The 23,078-nt window shown below is 39.2% G+C and overlaps 1 protein-coding gene across 1 annotated transcript in view; it reads right to left on the bottom strand.

Moving 5' to 3' along the window:
• LRRIQ4 (leucine-rich repeats and IQ motif containing 4) overlaps positions 1-13,356 on the bottom strand; it is a 21,885-nt gene extending 8,529 nt beyond the window's left edge. The window contains exons 1-4 of the mRNA XM_006861858.1: positions 12,340-13,356; positions 4,446-4,619; positions 2,545-2,683; positions 1,187-1,383 (exon numbers count right to left, since the gene is read on the bottom strand). Coding sequence (XP_006861920.1) covers positions 1,187-1,383; positions 2,545-2,683; positions 4,446-4,619; positions 12,340-13,356 — 1,527 coding nt within the window. The remainder of the gene's footprint in view (positions 1-1,186; positions 1,384-2,544; positions 2,684-4,445; positions 4,620-12,339) is intronic.
• Between the last annotated feature and the right edge of the window lie 9,722 nt (positions 13,357-23,078).

The raw sequence follows: 23,078 nt of genomic DNA, 5'->3' as shown, positions 1-23,078 counted from the left end.
CCAGCAGGAAAAACCCAAAACAAAAATGTCAGCATGACTGGCTACTACAAGAATAAGCAAGCTGTTTGCCCAGAAGACATTAAGGCAAGCAATCAAGTTCCTTCAGGACAAACTCCCCTCTAAGACTGAAACTCAAAGGGAACACACAAACAAGCATGTAAGCTTGCTGGCGACCACATTGGTCTACTGGTGAGTGGAGAAGGGGGAAAGGCAGCAATGAAAAAATGGGCTGAGTTCAACCACGGTCCATAGACTCCTGTATACCTGAAGATGAGAGAGATAAGAGGAAGTGCTGGTTGGTCCAAAGTGTGGTGAGACCTGAGAACACTTGAGCCCATGGACAAGGACATAGCCATGGAGGGCTAGAGCTCAGGGTGAAGCATCCAGCTTATATGAAGTGACGGGAGATGCCAAGAAATTTGGAAGACAGCTACCTGGCCAACTCCGTATTTGTGTCCATTCGAAAGAGAGGTAACCCAATGGAATGTGGAAATCAGGCAATATCACTGATGTGCCATGCAAGTAATGTTTTACTAAAGATAATGCAAAAACAGCTGCAACCACACATCGGATCCATACATGCTTTCATTTCTAAGGTTTCAGCCTTACTTTATTATGTGAGTCAGAATTGACTCGATAGCACTAGGTCTGTGGATTTCTCTTACTCTGTGTGTGTGTATATATCTTTTTCATTCCAGTAAATAGTACAAGAATTTTACATTGTTTGGGGATTTGAAGTTTTGCTTTCTTTTACCTGTTTGTTGGTTTCTTATCTGACAAAGAAACTGATGTTTAAAAGATTTTTGCACTTAGCCCTGGGAACATAAAAGTAAATAAGACTCTCTGCTCTCAAGAGGAGTCCCTGGGTGGTGCAAATAGCACACTCTGCTGTAAACCAAAAGGTTCGAAGTTTGAGTTCATTCAGAGGTGCCTCAGAAGAAAAGCCTGGTGATGTACTTCTAAAAAAATGGCCATTGAAAACCCTGTGGAGCACAGTTCTACTCTGACATACCTGGGGTCAGCATGAGTTAGACTCAACTCCATAGCAATTGGCTTGGTTATTTTATTCCTTCCTAAGAAGGGCAGTAGATGTGTAGAGAGAAGTTGGATAAACTGTGATGTAGTTAATACAAATCCCCTTCCAAACCAAGCATGAGTATGTTCCTAAGAATTTTTCTGGTTTTACCTTTGTTGCCATTACTTTCATGCTTCTGTTTTCCTTAAGATATGCCCAGATAGCCTCCATACCCTCAGCGCACACTTCTATTGGGGGTTTTGTTATGGGGTTTTCCATCAGCATCAGAGTCTTTAGATTTACTAACTTATCCAAATTCTCTGGAAGATGAGTGAGCAAGTTGTCCTTAAGTAGTAATTCTGTCAAAGCTAGAAAAAAAAAAAGTTTTTATAACTGTGGATTTATCTTAAGAACAGACAAAAAAATCAAATATGCATTCTTTAGTCCAGTTAATTTGAGATGTTTGGTTCCTACTGTGCCATGTAACAAAAGGCATCAGATGAAACCATTTGGTGTATAACTCATTTGAGTTCTCTTCTTTGTAACTCGTTTGAGTTCTAACTCATTCTTGGAGCTAGAGTAATTAAATATTGTTCTTGTTGTTAAATAACATCAAGTTGTTTCCAACTCATAGTGACTCTGTATAGGGTGTCCAAGGAGTGACTGGTGGGTTTGAACCACTGACCTTGTAGTTAGCAGGGTAAGTAGGATAAGTGCAGTGCTTATCCTACAACACCAGACCAGGGCTCCAAATAATAAATATTAGAGACAGAAACATAGTAAACACTGAAAAGTTTAATTTCAATTCCTCCAGGGACTTAGGTCAGGGTTAACAATGTATAATCAGGAACATCAGCTGAGCCAAAGTTTTTAATGTTTTGTGGGTAAGTGGATACTCCACCCCCTATTCCTTCATCCTCTTTTATTAAATGAGAATGGACATAGTTTGATAACTTATCTATAAACATGGGGCTTCAGAGCATTATGGAAAAATTATTTTTTTACCTATACCCAGCTAGCATTCATTGAAAGCTTGCTAAGTAGATGGATTGATGGACAGGCAGATGAAGAACGGCTTAGGCTTGTGGAAAATATGTGGGTGTTTAAATGTAAATAAAGTATGGTTTCCTATGTCAGTACTGTAGCTCCAAAATTCCCCCTTACTGATTTCAGCACTTGGAGTCAATGTTTTTATTCAAGTGACTTAGTGACCAAGATGCAAATTTACTGCAGAATCAACTCCAGGTTCTGACATATAGGAAGGAGGTAATGGGTTAGAACCCAGTCCCCAAGCACTGAGAGAGATCTTTCATAAAGCAAGGAAACCTTAATCATGGGAAACACTGGTGGTGCTGTGGCTAAGCACTCAGCTGCAAACTGAAAGACTGAATATTTGAATCCAGCCAGCAGCTCTGCATAAGAAAGACATGTGGTAGTTCTCCTGTGTCACTATGAGTCAAAATGACTTGACAGCCCCCAATGGCAGCATCAAAACTCTAATAGACTATGGATCTATTAACCTTTCTCACCTTGTGCTTGGCAAATGGAATTTGGAAGTTGCCTAAGAAAATTATGGCAGCAATCCAGAATTTCCAGGTTAATCAGTAAACCCAAGGAATCCGGCAGATACTCCAATTTATTGTTCTCTATGTGAAGCTCTTTGAGACTCTGAAAGAATATGAGGATACCATAGTGATTCTTAACTTCATAGGGGAATTGTAATAACCACAATCCCCAGTGAATTCATGTGTCCTGTAAATAAGAGGAATTATGCTTTAGGAGAAAGGGGGGAAAGCATAAAGAACCATCTTCAAGAAATAAAATTAATTTTTAGTCAAATCATTGTCACGTTTCTATTTAAGCAGGTATATGAGATTATGGGTCCTGGTGTGGCACTGTGGGTTAATAAGCCAGATTGCAAAGCCAGCTGTTTGAACTGCAAGGTCAGCAGTTCAAGCTCACCAACTGCTCTTCGGAAACCCTATACAGGGTCGCTATGGGTCAGAACCGACTTGACAGCACTTAACAACAACAGTGTTTATTTGTTTCATTAGAATTTATGGAAATTTATTTGGATCATTTAACTATGTCATTTTCTTCCTTTCAACAGCTAATCTTCTGTGGCAGTGACTACAGAATTGTAATTGCCTCAAGTATCAACTCAACGTCATCTAAGGAAAATGTTACTTCCACTTAGATGTGTTTGGATGTAATCAATTTTACTATTGTAAATTCACTGAGTGAAATATTAATGTTTGCATTTTGCCCGAAGATTCTGGAGCGTATGGCATGACACAGACAAGGAGCAAGATGATAGAAGGTATCCTGTGAACACATGACAAAGAGAGGGAGCAAAAGGAATAGGACTCCTGTGTTGTAGGGCTCCTAAGCGTTGTACATGCTGCCGCTCAGATCCATAGTTGGGGTTGGCACTGTAGGATCAACTCTGTACTGCGGCAGTTCAAACCCACCAGCTGCTTTTTGGAAACCCCACACAGGATCACTATGAGCCAGAACTGACTCGACAACACTTAACAACAATAAGGGGCCACACCTAACTTGTTATTGTTAAGTGCCATCGAGTTGGTTGCGACTCATGGCAACCATGTATAGAGTTTATGAGGCTTACATCTTCAAGGGAGCGAAAAGACTCATCTTTTTCCCAAGGAGCGACAGGCGGGCTTGAACTGCAGACCTTGTGATTCATAGTCCAGTGCTTATCATATGGAACCACTGCACTTTATCATTATTAGGAGTGCAATAACAGGAACATGAGAGAGAGCAGTTTTGTAAAGAATGCATACATGAAGACACTGATGTGGTTACTTTGAATGAAGTTATCTCATTGTTGTGCTAGGATTCAGCACAGTACTGTGGTCTTAACTTCAGTATGACACTGGTGGATCAGTTACATAACCCATGATATATGGGTGATCCAGCTTAGCAAGAGGAATTGCCACCAGGCGGGGGTCAGATTGCCCCTTACAGGCAGTACTGGCTCCCAAAAAAGGCAGGCTCCAGCCACATCGCCTGTCCGATGTCTTAATTTCAAAATAGTTCAGTCTTAAGGGAGCTAGCTACTTACGAAAAATGTAAATTTTTGTCATTAATACTTGTCCTCATTGGAAGCTCTGGAGTTTTCTTTTGAGAAGAAAACTGACATATGACTCTACTTTTGTAAATAAAACATGCCAAACCACACAGTGGGAAATACGGTTTGGCATATCCAGTAGTCCTCACAATAAAATATTATTTGGGTATATATCTGGGGATAGTTCAGTAAGACAATGGAAGCCTCAAAATTTGAGAAAAACTGCTTTTCTGGAGCTTGCTTGGAATCTAGTATCCATGAGTCCACCTCCAACATGCAGGGACACCTCCATGATTTCTCCACATCTGCCGCTTTAAAGAGTCAGTGTTGTTGGCTTACCTGCAGTTTGCTAATGCATCCTGGCAGATTGGTAAACTTGGCTCCCTGATCTTGCCCCAAATATAGTCTCTCCAAAGACGTTAAAGAAAAAATTTCCTCTGGAAAGCTGAGGAATTGGTTTCCTGTTAATCCAAGAATCTTCAATTTTGAAAGTGAGCCAATCTCTGGAGGTAACTAGAAGTATTCCAAAATGATAAATATCAGGTTAAGACCATTTTTAACAGTAAGAAAACAAATTGGGCTTTTGGTTTTGAGGCAAATGTTCAACAAAAAGTAGAGCAATTTAGCATCTCATACAGGTGTGTGTGCATTTATTTATATTTGTAGATCTGAAATCAAGAGTTCCACTATTTTTTCTGAAACTCTCAGCTATTCACTTTTATGCACTGTTTTAACTGGAGCAATTTTTATTTGTTGCACATCTATGAACTATAGTGTGGCAACTGCTACTACTGAAAAAAGAAAGTACTAGAATTATTAAATATCCTATTCATTACATTCATAATAATTTAGTGATTAGAAATGATACATTTAGTGACATGACCACTCATCCTAAAAAGACTACTTAGCAAGATTTGAAATTTAAGTCTCATTTGGAAGTTACCTCATGCTCATGCCCTGTGTAGGTAGTGGATAGACATTTCAAGACTTTCAGGGTTGGGGGCCTTAAAAAAATCTTCTATTCCAACCCTCTAAGGAGTCCTGGTGGTACTGTAGGTTAGGCCTTGGGCTGCTAACTTCCTGGTTAATGGTTCAAACCTACCTCGGGAGTAAGATGAGGTTATCGCTCCCATAAAGATTTAGTCTTTGAAACCCTATATGATGTCACTAGGAGTCAGAATCAATCCAGTGGCAGTGGGTTTACTCCAACCCTCTAAGAGGGTGTGACACTGTGGGTTAATGCGTTGGACTGCAAAGTTGGTTTGAATCACAAGGTGGCGGTTCAAGCTCACCAGCTGCTCCTCAGAAACCCTATACAGAGTTGCTGTGGGTTGGAACTGACTCTACAGCACTTAACAATAACAACAGCAATAGGGTGATTGAATATCTTTCATAGTTAGTCAATCTGCACAAATTTAAACACCTGGAATAAAAAACTTATTCTCCTCCAGGAATACCTCTATTCATCAAATTTTTATTTGTTTTGTTAAGTACAGATCTTTCTCACTGTGACATTCACTTATCTTTTTCTGGCCTTCCAGAAGAACACTAAAAAATCAGATTCTTCTTAAAGCATGTGACATCAATCATATTGATTGTATTACAGAGATGCCTCATTTTCTTGTAGAAAGATAAAAGCCCAGCTAGATGCCTTCTTCTTATAATTGTTAGGTACAGTCAAGTTAGCTCTGAGTCATAGTGATCCTATGCACAACAGAACGAAACACTGCTGAGTTCTGCACCATCCTCACAATTGCTGCAATGCTTGAGCCCACTGCTGCTACTACTGTGCCAATCCATCTCATTGAGCGTCTTTCCTCTTTTTTGCTGACCCTCTACTTTACCAAGCATGATGGCCTTCTCCAGGAGTTGGTCCCTCCTGATAACATGTCTGAAGCATGACAGAGTTGTTATTGTTGTTAATTGTTGTTAACTGCTGTCAAGTCAGTTCTGACTCATAGCAACCCTGTATAGGGTTTCCAAGGAGCGTCTGGAGGGTTTAAACTACAAATCTTGTGATTAGCAGTCCAGTCCTACAGTGCCACACCAGTTGTTATTGTTATTGTTAGATGCCATTGAGTCAGTACCAACTCATAGTGACTTTGTGCACACTGTCCCGTCCTGTACAAACCTCACAATTGCTATGCTTGAGCCCATTTCCACTGCCACTGTGCCAGTCTATCTCATTGGGGGCCATCCTCTTTTGACTAACCCTCCACTTTACCAAGCATGATGTCCTTCGCCAGCTGGTCCCTCCTGATAATGGGTCTGAAGTAAGAAAGACAAAGTCTGGCCATCCTGGCTTCTAAGGGGCATTCTGACTGTACTTCTTCCAACACAGATTTGTTTTGTCAGTCCAGAGTGCTTTTAACATTCCCCTCCAACACTCAGAATCCTTCAGTATGTCAAGTTGAGGCTTGAATATTTTCTTCAGTTTCCTCAGCTTTAGAAACGCTAAGCATTTCCTTCCTTTTTGGTTTTCTAACTCCAGGTCTTTGAACATTTCATTATAATATTTGATTTTGTCTTCTCAAGCTGACCCTTGAAATTTTCTATTCAGCTCTTTTACCTCCTCATTTCTTTCATTTGCTTTAGCATCTCTACACTGGAAAGCAAATTTCAGAATCCCTTCCGACATCCATTTTAGTCTTTTCCTTCTTTCTTGTCTTCTCAATGACCTTTTGCTTTCTTCCTGTATGATGTTCTGATGTCATCCCACAATCTTCTTGTCTTCGGTCATTAGGGTCTAGTGCATCAAATCTGTTCTTGAGATGATCTCTAAACTCAGGTGAGATATGTTGAAGGTCATATTTTGACTCTTGTAGACTTGCTTGATTTTCTTGAGCTTCCGCCAGAACTTGCGTATGAGTAACTGATGGTCTGCCCCTAGTCTTGATTTGGCTGACTTTCCACCATCTCTTTCCGCAGATATAGTCAATTTGATTTCTGTGGATTGCCTCTGGTGAGGTCCATGTGTATAGTCATTTTTTATATTGTTTAAAAGAGGTATTTTGCAATGAACAAGTCATAGGTCTTGCAAAATTCTATCATGTGATCGTTTCTATTACCAAGGCTAATATTTTCCAACCACTGATATCTTCCTCTATGTTTTCAACCTTTGCATTCCAATCACCAGTAATTATCAATACATCTTGACTGTATGATCAGTTTCAGACTGAAGAAGTTGGTAGAATTCTTCAATTTCATCATCACTGACATTAGTGGTTGGTGTGTAAATTTGAATAATAGTTGTATTAACTGGTCTTCCTTGTAGGCGTATGGATATTATCCTACCACAGTGTTGTACTTCAGTATAGATCTTGAAATGTTCTTTTTGATTATGAATGAGGTGTCATTCCTCTTCAATTTGTCATTCCTAGCATAGTAAATTTCCAAGGCTGTAATCTTTACAGAAGCATATTACCACATCTTTCTCCCATGGAGCAGCTGATGGATTCGAACTGCTTTCAGTTAACAGCAGAGATTTTAACTACTCTACCACCAGGGCTCTTCATCCTTCCTACTTATGAATGGAAGAGACAGACAGTGGTGGAGAGGTCATGTGCAACTGGAGAAAAATGGAATCTCAACTTATCTGTAGAATCCTCTCACACTTGGAATCTTTTGCTATTGTGTAGGGGAGGGCTCATTTCCCATGTTGTTGTTAAGTGCTGTAGAATAGGTTCTGATTCATAGGAACCTTGTATAGGACTTCTGGGGAGTGGCTGGTGAGTTTGAATTGCCAACCCTGTGGTTCAAACCAACCTTCTGTTCCAGTGCTTATCCTATAGCGCCATGGTCATATTAAGTGTAATGGAGATAAATTTGTCTTCTCAAAAGAAAACTCCAGAGCTTCCAATGAGGACAAGTATTAATGACAATAAAATTGAGCTATAGCCATTTTGAGGTGGGTATATACTGTCTTGGTTGTCTTTGTTAATAGAAACGTAACCAATTAGATGTCAGTGAGTTGACCCCAACTCATGGAGACCCCATGTGCCTCAGAGAAGCACTGTGTTCCATAGGGTTTACAATAGCTGATTTATAAGAAGTAGATAGCCACACCTGTCTTCTGAGGTGCATCTGGGTAGACTAGAACCTCCAACTTTTTAGTTAGTAGCTATGTGTGTTGACCATTTGCACTTCCCATGGACTCCAATAGAAATGCAGATAAAATCCATCTTGGCACACATTGAAAGTCAGCTATTGTGTATCTATCTACCTAGTCAAGGAGAAGCTGCTGAAATGCTGCTTAAAGGGCTATAGCAGATGCAACTGACCAGGCTTCAAGAGACAAATCTCTGAGGTGGGAAAGATAAGGATTTGGTTTAAAGCTCTTGTGTATCATTTAGGAGAGGTATGCATTGGGAGGTTATATTGTTAAGTGCCGTCGAGTCGGTTCCAACCCATAGCAACCCTCTAGAGGGTTTCCAAGGAGTGACTGGTGAGCTTGAACCACCAACCTTGCAGTTCAAACTGACTTTGTAGTCTAGCATATTAACCCACAGCGCCATACCAGGACTTCTGGGAGGTTATAGAAGGGGGTAATATAAGAGGGAACTGGGAAGGGAAGATATAAAAAATATGGTCAAAATGATAAAGTAAAAAAGAAGTAGTATATAGAATCTTTTAAGTTCAATATAATAATATTTAACATGCCTATGTTTCCGCACAGTTTGACTTGTAAAAGTTGGTATTGGATGAGGGCTAACTTTAACAGTCTGAGTGTTATTTTCTCTTTTCAGTATCATTAATAATTCAATAGGAATTAAATCAATGTGTTATCCTTTCAAAGGGCATTATATATTTTAAGCCTTCATTCCAACTATGGAATGTAAGATTTTTGTCTGCTGTTTAAAAAACAAAACGAAAATAAACTGTCTTACATCAGTGGTAGAATACGAGGGTCAAGAATTGGGAGTGAGGGGGGCAGCAGGCCTTTCATGGAACCTTCAAAATTTTACAAGGTAGGTTGCTACCTCAGTAAAGGTTAAAGCGCTAAATCTTAAACTTAACATCAAAGCATTTACTTTCTGGAGGGCAATTTAAAGACTCTATGGTGGTGGTGGTCATGGTCGTCTGCCACGGAGTCAGTTCTGACTCACAGTGACCCTTCACGATGCTATAAATCTTTTTTTTTTTTAACTGTCATTGTTTATTATTGTTTTTGCTACATTCTCTACAATTTCAGCAGCATCTTAAAAAGACAATGGGTCAATGTACAATGGAAAAGCAAAATGGCTTGTAACATGAGAAATAAGAGCCACAATTGAACTTCACAATATTAATGAGAGTCTGTGGTATGTATGCTGTTGTTGTTACGTGCCATTGAGTTGGTACTGACTCATAGCGACCCTATGCACAGCACAATGAAACACTGTCCAATCCTGGGCCAAACTCACTATGGTTGCCACGCTTGAGTCCATTAATGCTGCTCCTTGGCCAATCCATCTCTTTGGGGGTCTTCCTCTTTTTCTCTGATCCTCCACCTTAGCAAACATGATATCCTTCTCCAGTGACTGGTCCCTCCTGACAATATGTCTCAAGTAGGAGAGACCAAGTTTGGCCATCCTGGCCTTCAAAGAACACGCTGGCTGCATTTCTTCCCGTGGAACTTTCAATATTCTCCTCCAACACCATAACTCAAACGCATCAATTCTTCTACAATCTCCCTTATTCACTGTCCAGCTTTCGCATGCACATGAGGTTATTGAAAATACCATGGCTTGGGTCAGGCACACCTTAGTCCTCAAGGTGACATCTTTGCTCTTCAACACTTTAAAAAGGTCTTGTGCAACAGATTTGCCTAATGTAATACGTCCTTTGATTTCTTGACTGCTGCTTCCATGAGTGTTGATAGTTGATCCAAGAAGAATGAAGTCCTTGACAACTTCATTCTTTTCTCCATTAATACGAATGTTGTTTATTGGTCCAGTGGTGAGGATTTTTGTTTTCTTTACTTTGAGATGTAATCCATACTAAAGGCTGTGGTCTTTGATCTTTATCAGTAAACGTTTTAAGTCTTTTTCAGTTTCAGCAAGCAAGGTTGTATCATCTGCATATCACAGGCTGTTAATGAGTCTTCCTTCAATCCTGATGTCACGTTTTTCTTCATATAACCCAGTTTCTCAGATTATTTGCTCAACATACAGGTCGAATAAGCATGGTGAAAGAATACAACCCTGTCACACACCTTTCTTAATTTTAAACCATTCAGTGGTAAACATAGCAAGGCTATAAATCTTTATGGGATCAGAAAGCCTCATCTTTCTCCTGTAGAGTAGCTGGTAGATTCCAACTGTTGACACTGTGATTAGCAGTCCAACGCCCGCAACCCACCACACCACCAGGGCTCCTTCAACACTCTGTATCAACCAGAATAATTAACAACAACAACAACACAAGGTTCTAGAAATTGAAAATTAAATAAAACAATCCTTTAAGGCCCCCAAAATTTCATACTGTATAGTGAATACCTGAGACTGGTATTCATGGTCAGAAAAAGCAGATTTATTCTTTGTTTATAGTTGTTGAGGAGTACTACAAAGCGCTATAGAATAAGTACTGGACAGCAAGGTCATTTTGAACTGCAAGATCGGCCATTCAAATCCATGATCCACTCCTTGAAAACCCTATATAGGATTGCTATGAGTCAGAACCAATTTGATGGCACTTAACTGTTATTGATTTCTAAATTTCTATTATTATACTTTGCTTTTAAAAATAACTCTATTCTTTTTAATTTTCAAATATTAAAAAGAAACACAAATACATGTGTGCTCATCACCCAAATCTGTTAACAAATAAAATGAGATGTTAAAATTAAAGTTCAGGTCCCCTATGATACCCTTGTATGGCGCTGTAGAATTGGCACTGACTTGTCCTTGACTTCCTCCTTCCTTCTTCCCAGGCAGTCACTATCAGGAATTTAGTTTTCTTCCAATTCATAATTCTATACTTTTATTATACATTTGTATATTCATAAAACATGTGTTTGTATGTGTAATGTAGTTTTGTGTGATTTAAATATCTATAAGAGTTACGTAACAATGTTCTATAATTTGATGTTTTTTAAGGAAACATTACTATTTTGAAATACACTCACATTAATATATGTATATATATAGAAATGTGAATACATATGTCATCGAATTCATTATAAAATATTCCATTTTATAAAATGCTATAACGTATTTGCTCATCATCCTACTGATTGACATTTAGATTGTCTCCCATATCTCATGATTATAAACAATGCTGTAGTGGAAATCCTTGAATACACCACTCTGTACAGTTTCCCAGGAATGGAACTTTAAGACCTAAAGTAGTATATGTCAGAAAAGTCTGTGACTTAAGGGAAGCATGATGCAGGGTCTTTGTTAAGAAGATAGACCTTGCATACAAGTAGTGCTGAGTTGGAACCCTGGCTCTATCACTTACAGATCTGTAGACTAGCACAAGTTACTAAAGTGACCTTTGCTCATTTTCCTCACATACCATTAAGGATAATAATATTATATCAAAGAGTCAATGTTAGGGGTAAATGAAGTAAACTATGAAAAGCACTTAGCCCACTGACTACAACATACATATTCTAAATAAACTTTGTTGTTGTTAAGTGCCATGGAGTTGGTTTAGTGTTCAAACTCATCAGCCACTCCTCAGAAACCCTAGACAAGGTCGCTATGAGCTGGAACTGACTTGATGACACCTAACAACACCTAACTATTTATGAGCCTATAAATCTTTATGGCAGCAGAGAGCCTCATCTTTCTCCCATGGAGTAACTGGTGTGCTCGAACCACTGACGTTGTGGTTAGCAGTCCAGTGCTCATCCTACAAAGCCACTGTGCTCCAAATAAACATTGTTGTTGTTGTTAAGTGCCTTCGAGTCAATGCTGACTCATAGTGTTCCTGTATGGGGTTTCCAAGGAGCAGCTGGTGATTTTGAACCAACAACCTTGCAGTTCAACTGACCTTGTGGTCCAGTGCATTATCCCACAGCACTATACCAGGACTCCAAATAAATGTTTTATTATCATTGTTATTTAGGAAAAATACATAATACATAATTACTACCTTGCTGGCTGTGTGTTTTCACCCTAGATTTTCTATCATAAAATCCGTCTGAATAGATTATTATGATAGAGCTTGTGTTTAGACACAGAACCACACCATCATAGAATAAGCACAATTCCAGATAAGAGCATAGTGCCAATCAGGAGAACAGTACCTGCTGTATTTTATTATCATCCAGCGCCAGGATTTCCAGATTCTTCAGAGCACAAATCTGTAATGGACAGTGTTCCAGCTGGTTCTGACTGAGATCCAGGAAATGCAAGTTGACCAGGCGTCTGAAGGAATGCCGAAGACTCTGTAGACCTGTGTTGCGCAGGTATAGCAAGTATAGGGAGGGCCACTTACAAATGAGGTGGGGCACCTTCCCTAGGTGGTTCCCACTCAGTCCGATTTCTGTCATCTCTATGAGCTTGGTGAGAATGTGTGGAATGTGTTCAAGGGAGTTATAGGAAAAATCAAGGACTGACATTTTGCTACAATGGCACAGGGATTCAGGTATAAAGGGCATGTTGTTATGAGCTATATACAACTTCTGCAGCAGTGTCAGTTCTCCAATCTCTTCTGGAATGGAATTTATTTGATTCTCATCCAGGTCGATGATCTCTAGGTTGTAGAGAGCGCAGAGCTCCTGAGGAAAAACTTCAAATTTATTTTGATTCAGGTAGATCTCCCTCAATTTGCTCTGGTTCACTATTTCCTTGGGCAAAGAGCTCAAGAGGTTTCCTGATAGTCCTAGAAGCTCCAGATGGTGAAGGGACTTACAGATTGCAATGGGAAATTCTTTCAGGGAATTCTTGTAGAGCCAGAGCTGACGCAGGGTGCGGATGTGGCTGATGACTTGGATAGAAGAGAGAAGGGGATTGTTGCTCAGATCTAGGCTCTCTAGGTTGCTTAGCTTGCTCAGGCCCAGGCACAGTTTCTTTAGTTTATTCTTGTTCAAATAGAGGATCCTGACATTCTTTAAATACTGAATTTCCTGGGGAATAACTTCAATCTTGTTATTTTCTAAATGTACTTCTTCTAATTCTTTTAATTCTAAGATCTCTTGTGGAATGGTAGTCAGTCTCTGGTTAGAAGCATCAATGAAAAATTTTCTGTCAATTATCTGTTGTGGATTATCTCTCTGGATGTTTGATAAATGTTCTCCTGATTTTATACTGTCCATTTGCATTATTTTGGAGTAAGTACAAACACTCAAAGTGAAATCTTGAGAAGAGAACGAGTAGAATTTATCTTTCACCAGTCTTGGTAACCTTAAATTTTGTTCATTCCATTTAATACTTAAAGTTATAATATAATTCAAAATTTTGTTTTTTGTATTTCTTGTTGAGGGAAGAATTGAAGCATAGGTTCCTCTTTCTTGTATCAATTTCACTCATCTGAAAAGGGGGGAGGAGGGGGAAAGTCTCATTTCAGTCTATCTTGATTCTGTTTCCAGGTAAGGATAGAAAAGTTTCTGTATAAGAATGAGAAAACACTAAGAAAAAAACCCAGAAACATTGAAGAAGCAAATAGTAGTGACTGAATGTTTAATCAATTCAAATACACCTGGAAAATCATAGGAAGGCTTTGTGGTATTTTAACTTGTCCTTAATCCACTTCCTCCCTGGCTCAGTGACTACAGCCTGCATTTCTTGTATGGGAACCTGCTCCATGATTCTGAAAAAAGCAGAGCAGATTTCATTTTTAAATTGTGTTTGCTTTAATCTGCCTGGGAGCTACCTGAAGGACACGAATTTGTTCTGTTTTGCCTAAGTAGGAACCTAATCAAGTTATAAATGTGATGGGAATTGCTCAAAAATATTGAAAGATGATTTAAAAGAACAATATAGATACCTGTAGCAAGATATTATAGTTAAGACGTTGACTAGGAAGTTGAGAGCAGGAAAAGTTTTGCTGGGAAATTGTTATGTTAGAAGTTGCCCTCAGGTTGGTTCTGACACATAGCAACTCTATGCACAACTGTGGTACCTTGAATTTACTTGATATTGCTTTTCTATCCAAAGCCTTCTTAATTCCCACTGAATGACTGGGTTGTTGTTAAGTGCCATTTCATAGCAACCCTGTATAGGGTTTCTGAGGAGCAACTGTGTGGTTCGCAGTCCAAAGCTGATCCTACAGCACCATACGAGGGGTCAGTATGATTGGGTGGGACCATGCAAATAGGGTGTATAGGACTCCAACATGGGATTGGTTAGTTTTGCCATCCTGCTAGATTTAAAAGGAGCCATCTCAGAAGCAGGAACAGACAATCCCAGGACCATCAAGAAACAAGAGCATGAGCAGAGGGTGAGATCCCTACCTAGAAAAGCAATGACAGCAAAGGCAGTGGCAGAGGTGGTAGCATGCAGAGACTGAGCAGCTGTGGGCTTTAGGCCCATAGACTGAGTAAAGTTGAGTGACGGTAAGCAGGAGGCTGGCTTGCAGAATGTGCACTTTGGGCATTTACAGACTAACTAAAGGATCTTTGTAACGCTTGCCCAAGCAGGATAGAGGCCAAGGAGCCACATGGCTGAGAAGCTGAAAACAAGAGTGAGGTATGTTTGCAGTATGGCAAGGAAGAGTTGTTTCTAACTAGAGGCCTACAGCATTCCAAGTTGTTTCTGATCCTGAATTGTACCTTGTTCATTTTCCTAATAAACCCATAATCATGAGTATTGTCTGTGAGTTCTGTGTGGCCATTGCAAAGGATGATCAAACCCAGGTGTGAAGCAAAGAGTGGCATGAGAGGGATGGTTGGTGTCAGAATAGGCAAAGAAAGTTGTAGGATGAAGCCATGTCTGACCTCCACTTCATATGATTTGGCCTTGGACTGAATTTAAATTTGATTCTTTTTCCTCCTTGTGAAGCCAGAGGAAGTCAGACATGGATTCCATGACATTTCTGCAACAACAGAACAAAACTGTCTAGTCCTATACCATCCTCACAATTGTTATGTTTGAGGCTATTATTGCTGTCATTGTATCAATCCGTCTTCTTGGGAAATTAGGGCATTCAAAAGTGCTGGAAATTTTAGAAAGACACATGTGTGCCTAGGACAAGATTGCTCAGATGAAACTTGAAAAGACCCTAAGCATATATACCACTGGCTGATCTATATACTCAATGTAAGCAGAAAGTGAAGGCTGCAAAATTATAAATGAACTGGCTAAATGTTAAAGGAGTGCCCCAGCACAGAGCTAATGTGGAGAGATTTTTGCTTATTTGTTTTGTTTTGTTTATTTAATCTTCTGGTGTTCAAGGAAATCTCAGTCAAAAGATAACCACAAGGTTAGCAATTCAAACCCACCAGCCACCCTCAGAAATCCTATACAGGGTTGCTATGCATTGGAACTAGGATGATTCAATAAAAGACATGATTTATCTATAATCTATCTACAAGAGACTCACTCACCTTAGACACAAAGACAGAAAGAATTTATCAATAAATTATAGAAATAGATATTCCTTGCAAATACTAACCAAAAGAGAGCTGGGGTCACTATATTATTTTCAGACAAAATAGATTTAAAATCAAAAGACAAACCTAATTATATACTGATAAAACTTTCAATCCATCAGGAAGGTAAAACCATTATAAACATATACATAACTAAGAGCAGTGGCCCAAAAAGTATAAAGAAAAACACTGACAGACAGTTCTATAATAATAATTGTAGTGGTTTTATGCTGTTGAGTCGGTTCCAACTCACAGCAACCCTGTAGAGGGTTTCTGGAGCTGTAAATCTTTATGTGAGTAAAAATCCTCTTCTTTCTCCTGTGGAGAACTGGTCGATTTGAACTACTGACCTTTTGGTTACTATCCTGGCTCATAATTGACTACACAACCAGGGCTCCCTGGTGTGGCACTGTAGGATCAGCCCTGGACTGTAAACCACAAGGTTGGCAGTTCAAACCCACCAGCTTCTCGTCAGAAACCCTATACAGGATTGCTGTGAATTAGAATTGACTCGACAGCACTTAACAACAACAATAACAATAATAGTTGGAGACTTCAATAATGGATAGAACTATCAGTAATAGAGAGAACAGCCAGACAGAAGATCTGTGAGAAAATGGATGGCCTGAGCAACAGTATAAGCTAATTGGACTTAATTGCCATCTATAGAACACTCTTGGTGTGGTGCTGTGGGTTAATGCGCCAGACTGCAAAGCCATTTGAACTGCAAGGTCGGTGGTTCAAGCTCACCAGCTGCTCCTAGGAAACCCTGTACAGGGTCGCTTTGGGTCAGAATTGACTCGATGGCACTTAGCAACAACAACAACATAGAATGTTCCACCCAACAACATCAGAATGCTTGTTCTTCTAATCATACATAGAATAGTCTCCAGAATAGATCATGTTAGGTCACAAAGCAAGTTTTGATGCATTTAAAAAGACAAAAATTGTATAAAGCCATAATGAAATGAAATGAGAAATAAATAGCATACGGAAAAGTGAAAACTCACAAATATGTGGAAATTTAATAATATATTCCTACACAGCAGTTATGGATTAAATTGTGTTCCCCCCAAATATATATCACGTTAGCTAAGTTGTAATTCCCAGTATTGTATGGCTAGCCTCCACTTTGTTATAAATTCTAAACTCTGCCTGTGGTTACTGAGGCAAAATTAAGTTATGTTTGCTATGCTAATGAAGCAGGATTAGGGAAGCATCACTCTTCCTTAGGTCGCCACCCTTACTCTAGACACAGCCCTGATTTGGTGTAAGGGGAGTTTTCCTGGGAACTGACTGGTATCAACTTTTATCTTTACAAGAGATAAAAGGGAAAGAGAAAGGAATAGAGAAGGAGGGACCTGTATCACCTTTTATCTTGTTGTTAAGTGACCTTGAGTCAACTCTAACTCATAGCAACCCTGTATAGAGTTTCTAAGGAGCAGCTGGTGAGTTTGAACTGCCAACCTTGTGGTTCACAGTTTAGTGCTGACCTTACTGCACCGCACCAGGAGTCCACTTTTTATCTTATAAGTAATAAAAGGAGACAGAAAGCAGCTGAGAAGAAGGGACCACGAAAAAAACAGAGCTAGGACTGGAGTGCATCCTCTGGACCCAGGGTCCTTGCACTGAGAGCCTTCTAGACACAGGGGAAGAATGATGCAAAGAAATATGATCTCGCCAAGAAGCCCAGGTCCACAGATGTTGAGAAAAGACAAACATCTTCTCCCAGAGCCAACAGAGAAAGAAAGCCTCCTCCTAGAGTTGTTGTTGTTAAGTGCCTTCAAGTCAGTTCCAACCCATAGCAACGCTGTATAGGGTTTCCTAGGAGCAGCTGGTAAACTTGAACCACCAACCTTGCAGCTCAAACTGACTTTTTAGTCCAGCACATTAGCCCATAGCACCAATAGGCTCCCTGAGTTTGGACTTTTGGCCTCCTAAACAATGAGAGAATAAATTTCTCTTTGTTGAACCCATCCACTTTTGGTACACTTCTTTTATAACAGTTCTAAGTAACTAAGACAACAACCAATGGAGCAAAGAAAACTTTGCAAGAGAAACTAGAAAATACTTGAGATAACATACTTCCAACATGTTGTCAGGAGGGATCAGTCCCAGGAGAAGGACATCTTGCTTGGTAAAGTGGAGGGTGAGAGAAAAAGAGGAAGGCCCCCCAATGAGAAGGATTGACACAGTGGCAGTAGAAATGGGCTCTGTGAAGAGGACAGGACTAGACAGTGTTTCATTCTGTTGTGCACAGGGTCATTTTGAGTCGGAACTGACTTGACAGTACCTAACAACAACAACAACAAACAGTATAACATCACTTATCCCACTTTCTCCCTGTGATTCTTATTTCCATTCCTTCTTCTTTCCTTATCCTTCTGGATTTTGTTTTTAGGTAAATGCTGCCCTTTGGATCTCAAGTGGTTGACCATCCTATGGTTTCTATGCCTAACTAGTGTTGTTGTCCCTCTTATATACCTGTCTACTGCTTAACTGAAAATTGAGCCATGAGGGTGAATTTCATTCTAGAAGTGTGACCAAGGGCCATATTCCTGGGATTACTTCAGTCTCTCTCTGGCAAGTAAATTTGGTCTTTTTTATGATTTAGAGTTTTCTTTTACATTTTCTCTCACTCTCTCCAGGGCATTCTAGTGTGATCTGTTTCAGAGCAGTTGGTAGTAGTACTCAGGCAGAATTGAATTCTTCTGGTCTCAAGGTCATGGAGACTGATGTTCATGTGTTGGATTAAGTGTTTCCAAGTGTCTTCAATTTTCATCATTCTTTTTTCCTCTGGGTTGTTGTTGTTAGGTGCCATCGAGTCGGTACCAACTCATAGCGACCTTATATACAGCAGAAAGAAACACTGCCCGATCCTGGGCCAACCTCACTGCTGTTGCCATGCTTGAGTCTATCGATGCTGCCACTTAGTCAATCCATCTCACTGGGGGTCTTCCTCTTTTTCTCCGACCTCCACTTTACCAAACATGATATCCTACTCCAGTGACTGGTCCCTCCTGACAATATGTCCGAAGTATGAGGGACGAAGTTTGGCCATCTTGACCTCCAAGGAGCATTCTGGCTGCACTTCTTCCAAAACAGATCTATTGGTTCTTTTGGCAGCCCATAGCACTTTCAAGGAGAGATTAATAGTTGTATCTTAGATGGCCTTTTAGGAGCTTTTAAGATCCCAGTCACTATTCACCAAAGTAGTATGTAGAATATTGTGTTTGTGTACTATGATATGCCAATTGGCCATGGTGGGTGATTAACATGTTAAACTGCAAGAAAAAAAATACAAAATAATTTCCATTCTATTCCACTCTTTTGGCTGCCATATACCATTTATTCCCTTCCAAGGATATTTTGGTAATGTCTATTTCTTCTCTGGTGGAAATTTCTTCAAACATAAGAAGCAATTTTTTAAAAAATTAAAGGATATTATCAATCTAATATCTAAGATCTCACTAGAGTCATTTGGTTGCTTTCTAAAGATAGTTTCATAAAGCTGAAAACATTGGTGATGTGGTCAGTTTTTCATTGGGGACTCTGACCCTTATTTGGGATTCATTTCTTCTATAAATAAGTCTGTTACTATGTATTATGATTTTTGAGGCAAAAAAAAAAAATAATATTGTGTCATTAAATATACATTCATTTTAAAAAAAGAAAATACTTGAGATGAATGAGATGCAGCAAAAGCAGTTGTCTGGGGAAAATTTATAGCTATAACCATCTTCCACTAAGAGCAAAAAAAAAGAGTTCAAATCAGCAATCTAACTGTAAACTTTAAGGAAGTAGAACATTCAAAGCTGACAGAAGGATAGGGGGCAAAGTCACAGATACCTCCCAGACATAGACAATCACCTTGTAAAATTGATTTGCTGGGTTTGAAGGCTTAGGACCATAGTCTCAGGAGACTATGCCAATTCAGTCAATTGGTCAATAGAATATAACATATTCATATAGTCAGTCATATTCTGTATTGGTCAGTCAATTCAGTCAATAGAATATAACATATTCTATAAAGTGTATGTTCTACATCCTGGTTTGGTAAGCAGTGTATAAGTTCTTAAAAGATTGTAAGCAGCCATCTAAGATATAATTATTGGGGAACATAGTGGTTACGAATTGGGCTGCTAACCTCAAGGTCAGTAGTTCGAAACTACCAGCTGTTCCACAGGATAAAGATGAGGCTTTCTGCTCCTGTAAAGATTTACAGCCTTGGAAACCTATGCAGGGTTGATATGAATTGGAACTGACTCCACAGCACATAACTATCACCAACCACTACTCATCTGGAGTAACAAGGAAAAAAGAAGAAAAACAAAAGACAAAAAAAAAAGAGAGAGAGAGAGAAACTAATCTACAGTACTAATTGCCTACACAATCCATGACCTCATCTATCCAGAGACCAGAAGAACTAAATGGTATCTGCCAACCACTACTGATCATTCTGACCAGGGGCACAACAGATGGTCATGGATATAATGGAACTGTACTGTACATCTTTAAATAAAATAAAATAAAAGGCCAGATTTACTGGACCAGTAGAAACTAGCTAGAGGAACCCCCAAGACAATTGCACTGAGATATCCTTTAAACCTTTCACTGAAACTACATCCAGAGTTCACCTTTCAGCTAAATAACAGATTGGCTTTTAAAACAATATGACCTGTGTGTACTATGCTCATTAATAAATAAATAAAAATGATGAGCCCAAATGATCTCATTTACCCTAAAGTAAAGATGAGATAGTCACAGGGGAGTAGGGAAACTAGATTAGTGGAAGTGCAACAACCAGAATAGAAATAATAAGAATGTTGACACAATGTAGAAATTGTAACCAATGTCAGTGAATAATGTATATAACAAAAACCAAAGCCAAACCCACTGTCATCAAGTCAATTCTGACTCACAGAAACCCTGTATAGAGTTACAGAGGTTGTAAATCTTTATGGAAGCAGAAAGTCTCATCTTTCTAATTGCTCCATGGGAATCTAATTTACGCTTTTTCTAAAAGCACAATAAAATATTTTTAAAGCTAGCAGGAGAAAAGAAATAATAAATATTAGAGTAGAAATGAATGAAATGGAGGATAGAAAAATAACAGAGAAAATTAATGAAACCAAAAGTAGTTGCTTTGAAAAGACCAATAAACTTGACAAATCTTTAGTTAGCATGATGAAGAAAGAGAGAAGAATAAAGTTTCTAAAACCAGACATGAATGAAGCACAGGGACATTATAACTGACTTTACAGAAATAAAAAAGATATGAGACTATAATGAATAATCAACTGTATACTAACAAATCAGATGCCCTAGATAAATGGACAAATTTCTAGAACCATACAAACTACCAAAACTGATTCAAGAAGAAATAGAAAAACTGAATTGATCTGCACCAAGTAAAGAGATTGGAGTAGTAATCTAGATCCTGCTAACACAAAAAGGCCAGAACTAAATGGCTTTCTTGGTAAATTCTACCAAAGATTTTTTTAACAATGAATACTTGGCTGTCATGGATTGAATTGTATCCCCTCAAAATATGTGTCAACTTGACTGAACCATGATTCTCTGGTTTGGCAGTAATGTTATGATGATTCTCTATGATGTGATCTGATCTGATAAACCTTAATCCCATCACAGCTCTGATCCAATGTAGGATCAATGTAAACGTTTCCCTGGATTGTAGAATGTAACGAATTTTATTTTACAAGAGATTAAAGCATAGAGAAATGAGCAGAGATTGAATGGACCTACTACCCATAAGGAGCTCTGTAGCCTAGTGGTTATGAATCAGGCTGCGAAATCGCAAGGTCAGCAGTTCGATACTACCAGCTGCTCCGTGGAGAAAGATGAGGCTTTCTGCTCCCATAAAGATTTACAGCCTCGGAAACCCAGTACAGGGTCACTATGGGTCGGAACCGACTCCACGGCACACAGCAGCAGCAGCACTACCCATAAGAAAAAACAGGCAGGAGTGGAGTGCAGCCTTTGAAATTCCTAAACCCAGAGAAGGATTGCTGCCAAGACGCATGGAGATCTCTAAGAAATTGTGGGTTTACAGATGCTGAAAGGAAACAAGGACTTTTCCCTACAGTCAACAAAGGACAGACAGCCAGCTCCTGGAGCCAACACTCTGAATTTGGACTTCTAGCCTCCTAAATTGTGAAAGAATAAATTTTTGTTTGTTAAAGCCACCCACTGTGGTATTCCTATAGTAGTAGATAATTAAGACAATGGCCTTCTTAAACTCTTCTAAATAAAAGGAAGGGGGAGCAATACTTAACTCATTCTATGAAGCCAACTCCACCCAGCAACAGAATACACATTCTTCTCAAATATACAGGGAAATTTGTTGTTGTTGTTGTTAAGCACCATTGAATTGGTTCCAACCCATAGCGACACTGGGTTTCCAAGGAGCGACTGGTGAGCTTGAATTGCCGACCTTGCAGTTCAAACTGGTTTGCTTTGCAGCCTGGCCTATTAACCCACAGCGCCACACCAGGACTCCACAGGGAAATTTAGGGCTTTAATATCTATATTTAAAAACATTAAAACCAATGTCAACTGATCTCAGCTATTATCTCAAAAACTAGAAAAAGAAAAACCAAATAAAATTAAGTAATAAATATAATAGTAGATGTTAAGTGCTGTCGAGTTGGTTCCAACTCACAGCCATCTCGTATAGGGTTTCTGAGACTAAATATTTGCAGGAGCAGAAACTTCACCTTTCTTCAGGGGAGCAGCTAGTGGACTTGAACTGCGAATCTTGTGGTTTGCAATCCAGGACTTATCCTTAATTCACAATAAAAAGTTTTGTAATGCATATTTCAAATGCATTAATTTTCCTTACTCATTGTCCAACTTTCACATGAATCTAAGGTGACTGAAAATGCCATGACTTGAGTCAGGGACACCTTATTCCTTGTCCTTGAGTGAAATTAGTCAATCACAAAAGGCCAGGTAATGTATGAGACCACTGCTGTAAAAAGATTTTCTTGTTGAATGAAACATTCTATGATAGTTACTGGGAGTGAGGAAATTATTCACAGGCTAGAGGGTAGACATGTGTTAACATGAATGCTGGGGCAGTCAAGGTACAAGAGGGAGGTTGACAGAGGAAAGATGAAGGTAGCACAAGACACAGGAAGGAGTACAAGAGTTAAAGGAAATGGTGTCATACTGCAAAGTTGTTTTAACTGCAAGATCAGTGGTTCAAGCTCACCAGCTGCTCCTTGGAGCCCTCAACGACACTTAACAACAACAACAACTGTTAACTGCTAGTACAAAGAGGGAACTGCAATTATTGTAATGAAGTAAAGCATATGATTTACTGAACATAAACTGATGATTTGCTCTGTGTTGCAGACCGTGTAAGACTAGTCAGAGGTTCGAGGCCCTCTAGGGCCGAGTGTAACAAATGAGGCCACTGGCAGTTAATGGCA

This window comes from Chrysochloris asiatica, unplaced genomic scaffold, assembly GCF_000296735.1.
Source record: "Chrysochloris asiatica unplaced genomic scaffold, ChrAsi1.0 scaffold00043, whole genome shotgun sequence".
Classification (NCBI taxonomy): Eukaryota; Metazoa; Chordata; class Mammalia; order Afrosoricida; family Chrysochloridae; genus Chrysochloris; species Chrysochloris asiatica.
The sequence above is the reverse complement of the archived record's forward strand: the minus strand, read 5'-3'. Positions and strand labels throughout refer to the sequence as shown.